The sequence below is a fragment of the Rhagoletis pomonella genome, unplaced genomic scaffold, assembly GCF_013731165.1.
Source record: "Rhagoletis pomonella isolate Grant_MI unplaced genomic scaffold, Rhpom_1.0 Rhpom_scaffold_00004, whole genome shotgun sequence".
NCBI classification, from domain to species: domain Eukaryota; kingdom Metazoa; phylum Arthropoda; class Insecta; order Diptera; family Tephritidae; genus Rhagoletis; species Rhagoletis pomonella.
The window spans coordinates 12,788,603-12,793,957 of record NW_023458558.1 but is presented as its reverse complement, the minus strand read 5'-3'; the positions used below and the strand labels follow the sequence as shown (position 1 = coordinate 12,793,957).

The window sequence follows — 5,355 nt, the reverse complement described above, 5'->3', positions numbered from 1 at the left end:
CCGGATTCCATTAGATGTGTTCTCCAGAGATGACAAATCTAAATCAATAGTATTTGCATGGAATTTAATATTAGAGCTTCTCAGCAAGGCCAATTGGAGTACTTCCTCTATAAAGAGACATACATATAAAACCTGCGGTATGCAGATGACTCCAAAACCACACACACATCTGCAGCCAAGGCTCTAGGTGCCCATAGGAGCATAACCAAGTATCTTTCAGGTGTAGGTATATGCTATTAGTCTGCGTGCAGAGATTAATCCACATAGAAATTACCGTAGTGAGAAAATCCTTGTAATGAGTGATAGTCAAGCTGAACTCAAGGTCCTGCCATCATTTGAGGTTAAATACTCCTTGGTCCTAGTGTACATTAGTAAGCTTAACGCCTGGTGGAGCACAATGTTATCCAACTAATTTGGGAACCATCTAGCTAGAACAATGGCCGCCTCGTTTCTTATAGAGCTTTCCTTGCAATCGGATCCAACAAGTCAATCAAGCAAGTGCTCAGGTAGTAGAGAAACAAACTCAGAGAACAATACTGTCATAACACCGTAGGTAGATCTACGCCAGGATAAATGCCTAAAGGTTACCTGCTAAGCTAGGGATCTGGTCGAACGACCTATGTCGCTGATGTGATTCGATAGAGGAGACTCTACTAGTACATTCTATTACATTTGCTTTGCGGGTGCCAGGCGGTTCTCAGAACACAGGAAAGGTACCTACGTGCCAACTCTGACCAAGTGTTGAATTCATACAATCACTAACCCCTGGAGCGCTCTTCAAATTTCTGGGGAAGTCTATGTTTGGCTGTGGTACTGTGAATAATTGAGCTCACAATGTATCGCTTGTTCGCTGTGCATACCTACTCATCAATCTGTTTATCCATTTACGCATCTCTGCTTGATTTGGGGGGCATGGTGCCCATTTGCAGCGAGGTTTTGAAATTGAGCTCAAATTTACCAGCATCGGTTTTAATAGTTTTAAATTTTGATACGCCTGTGTGCCAATCCTCCGCATTAGGTTTAAAATATACGTTTTGTGGTAGATTACTTTTGTAAGTACTTGTCTTCGGAGTCCCTACAGATCACGCAATTTCATCTGCGTAATGGTTTTTGACCAATATTTAGTATTCTAAAGGCGTTCATATTTAGGTAGACAAAGTAAATGCTGCCTGTTTTAAATAATTTCTACGCCTTTCGTCCAAAGGAAATCTGTAAATGTTTGTCTAATTAAGCAAAGTCGTTAAATTTGTGTGTTTTGTATCAAAGAACTTTCTCATTAGCAAAGTAATTAAATTGACCTTGATGTGGCTATTTTACTATGTTAAAGGGCTGACTGAAGAAAATATCAAATATTTACTTTACTATAATTTCAAATAATAATGATTTTCTACAAAGAAATATTGCGACGACGTCGGTCACTGTAATTAAATTAGGCCATACAGCGGCGCTTCATTTCTCAAATGATGTAAATGTGTACATTTGTATGTATGTAGAACTTTAAATATATATATACGTATGTCCATATATTGCAGTTACAAAAAAAAACATTAACTCTGACAAATTTAGCTGATGAGTAAAACTCTGAGGCAGAAAAGCTTGCCGGCCAGCAGTGCAAAGTGTGAGCATTAATTATGTGCTGGCTGTAGGGTGATTGACTCCCGGTTTTAAACGGTTTTTTTTCGGATATCTGTAGGCGATTTTTTGAGACCTCGATTTTTTGAATATCGAAGAAACCGTTTTTTTTCAATCGAACAGAATTTTTTTTAGAATAGAATCAGAAAAAATGCAATAAAGTGTTGAAAAAAGTTAAAACTGATTTTAGTTTGTTTTATTTTTAATCTAAAAAAAGTTGTAATTATTTTGTTTTGCTCTTTTCTAAATGAAAGCTATCTTTACTATAAATAGTTTTATTGTACTTTTTGGGCATGACTTCAAATCAAAATAAGTATTTTCACTGTATGAACACTATGTAAAATAAAACCCGTTTATCCGTTTTTTTCCTAACCTCAAAATCGGAAACTTTTTTTTTTTTGAATTTGCAACCAAATACTTTTCGAATAACTCGAAAATCGGTTTTGGAAAAAAGGCAAATAATCAAACACCCTAGTTGGCTGCTGATGAGTAGCGCGTGCTAATCGTTTAAAATGTCTTCAATTAATTAAAAAAGATTAACTCAATTAACGCTGAAAGCGAAAAACTGTGCTCGGCAAGATGTGAGATGAGAAAATTGATAAATATTGCCTGTGCAGGCGGTGAAGATGACTGCGACAGGCTGTTTAGTCTAAATAAACAAAACGGCGAGTGCGGTTCGTAGAAACGGTAAACAGCAAACGAAATCGAAATAATTCATTGAGGCAATATATATATATATCTACATATAATTTCCTAATCGCCTAAGGACAGCGGCGAAAAATGAGCGCGCTTTCTCATATTCGAGCACTAATAACGGCACTTGTGCTCCTGGCATGCCTTTCAGCATCGCAGCAACATGCACTTGCGCAAAACTATAGCAGCGGCATCTTGCGTATAGCCAAGGCCGCGCAGATGCGTGCCTACATCGACCCGGATAGGGATTACTGTGCTGACTTTTATGAGTTTGCTTGCGGCAGATGGCGCAGACTACAGCCCACCTCCGCAATCAAACAAAAGACCTCATATCTGGATCAACTGCAGGATCTATACGTCCGCAAGAGTGCCGATATGCTGCAAAGCGGGCGTGAGTTGGACAACTCAGCCGATCGCAAACTAACACAATTTTTCGAGTCCTGTCGCAATGAAGCGGCCGTACAGAAGTTGGGCGTGCAACCAATTTTAAAGGAGGTTGACTTTCGTGGTGGTTGGCCAGCGATTATGTCAAACAGTTGGTATGAGTACGAGTATGATTGGTTGAAGGTAGTTGCTGAGTTGCGTCGTCGCTTGGGTGTGGACATACTGATTGGCTTGGAGGTGGTGCCAGACTTCGGTGAGGAGGATATGAACCGGCTGAGAGTGGGAGCGCCAAAGCTGACACTGGGCGGAAAGCCATTGTACTTGGACGATAGTTATGATGACGAGCGTGACGATTACAAAGATAATATAGCCGAAAAATTGCATACAAACTTCCCGAATATGGGCGAACGTTGGGCCGAGGAAGTTGCGCAGCAAGTGCTCGATATTGAAAGGCATTTAGCCAAGGGACTGCCAGACAATCAGATGTTGACGCTGCTGCAGAGAACGCGTCAACGCTTCGTGAGTGAACTGAAAACCGCTTATGGCAGATATGTCGATCTTAATCGCTATCTAACGATTGTGCTAAACCAGACTATTTACTCAAAGGTCTACGAGGCACCTGAAGAGTACCTGTCTAACCTGGTTGAGGTGATAAGGGATACGCCTAAATTACACATAGCCAACTACACAATGTGGCGCGTGCTAGAGCATCTAGATTTTGGTGGTGAAATCAATGTGGCGGACAACGATAACTGGTGTGTGCGCAAGATTATATCTTTCTTCCCAGTGCAGCTGCAGAGCATGTTCAATCGCAACTACAACAGCGTAACGCTAGTCAATGAGCTACAATCCACTTGGGCTGATATCAAACGCACTTTTCACGACGATCTCACGTCAACGCAATTCGAATGGCTTTCCGAGAGCACACGCCGAAACGCCATACAGAAGTTGGAGAAGATACGTCTACAATTGATATCGCACCAGGACGTGGAGCTCGCAGATGAGTTGCGCGACTTAAATATACTCCAAGGTCAGTACTACAGCAATTTGATTAACACGCTTGAATGGCAGACAAAACATAATCTGCAAACACTGTTCGCCAAGCCACAGTCAGTGCAACCGGAAGTGAGTTTGCCAAACTACAACCCGTCCAATAACAACATCGAGATACCCATAACCTTTCTGCAGTCACGTTTCTTCTGGGATCCTGAGTACCCGCACGCATTGCGCTATGCCACACTTGGCTTCCTGTTGGCACACGAAATGTTGCGCGGCTTCGATGCAGCCGGACGGCGTTACGATCAGCAGGGATACCAGCGCTCCTGGTGGGATGCGCCATCAGCGCAGGCGTACGATAAACGCGCCACTTGCTTCTATGCAAATTTCTACAAAGAATTCTATCATCGCGATCACTATGTTGTTTTGTATAAAAAACCAGAGGCGGAGAGTGTTTTGGATAGTGGTGCTTTGGCTATTGCAAAACGCGCCTATCAACGGTGGTGGGAGAATGTGGCCGATCGGGAGGATGTGTTGAGCAAAGAAACGCTGCCGTTGCTGGACCGTACGCCACAACAATTGTTCTTCATTGGCTATGCGCAGTTGTGGTGTGTGGACTACCATGAATCGGTGAAGCAGTTCGATGGTACACCGGAGTCGATACGTGTGAACACTGCCTTAGCTAATCTCGGTGAATTCGCGCGTGAGCTAAAGTGCGAGTTGGGCAGCAAAATGCATCCGGCAAAGAAGTGTGTGTTGTTCTAAATGGAAATAATAACAATTACGAGAAAAAAGAAATTAACACGAAATATATGTAACTTTACTTATCAAACAATTAGCTGAGTAATGCGAAAAGTAATAAACAAAAACTAATTCAAATTTATTTCTTTAAATTTTAAAATAAACTTTACACAGTTAATTTAAAAATATGATATGCTTTTCAAACGATTAAGATTTTTATGAATGTATTCATTTTCAATTATTCGCTTCTTTTTATATGAAACACGCCTTTGAAAACTGAAATAAATACACAACAAAAAAAACTTTTTCTGGATCGTTGTTAATGGGAATTGCTCATCTGGTGATAATAGCCTCAATGATTATTTTTTGTCATTTTTTTTTTGTCTGTTTTTCATTGAGAACTACGATTCTTGAACCGAAAACAATCAACTGATAACGCCGTGCCAATCTGTGCTCTGTTGTTCATACATTTCAGAAACAAATATACAGTTGCGTTCTACAAAGCTGTTTCATTTCTTTAAGCTCTCAGACTTAGAATGCCAAGTTCAAACGATTTTGGCTCATAGCTTTTTAAAGCGAGTGCTTCTCGTCTAGAAATATTTATTAACCCTTTCGGGACCGTTATCTTATCATCAAAAATATACACGAAGAAATGAGAAGTCGTTAAAAGACCGGCCTTTTTTTAAGCAGGGATAAGGAACAAATATTTTCTACATTTCCCCAAAATTGTTTCCCTACATTTTTTCCACACAAAATATTTTTTTCTATTTGTATAACTTTATTTTTAAGATTCCTTGGTAAAATATATTTGTAAAGTTACTCCTTTTTCTTAAAAATTCCTTTTTATTTAATTTTTGCAGCAAGTGTATATTGTTTCTTAAATTTTTATTCTGAAAATGCGATTTTTCT

General features: G+C 39.9%; 2 protein-coding genes across 2 annotated transcripts in view; both read left to right on the top strand.

Annotated features, from left to right (window-relative positions):
• The window catches only part of LOC118737026, a 116,120-nt gene that overhangs the window by 33,758 nt on the left and 77,007 nt on the right, over positions 1-5,355 (top strand). The gene's annotated exons all lie outside the window — the stretch shown is intronic.
• Positions 2,270-4,749, top strand: LOC118737025 (membrane metallo-endopeptidase-like 1). Its single transcript, XM_036467257.1, has one exon. The coding sequence runs from the start codon at positions 2,413-2,415 to the stop codon at positions 4,468-4,470; it is 2,058 nt and encodes a 685-aa protein (XP_036323150.1). The 5' UTR covers positions 2,270-2,412; the 3' UTR covers positions 4,471-4,749.

Bases quoted from the DNA above. Each gene is read 5' to 3' on its own strand.
- LOC118737025 (XM_036467257.1), top strand. From the start codon at position 2,413: ATGAGCGCGCTTTCTCATATTCGAGCACTAATAACGGCACTTGTGCTC.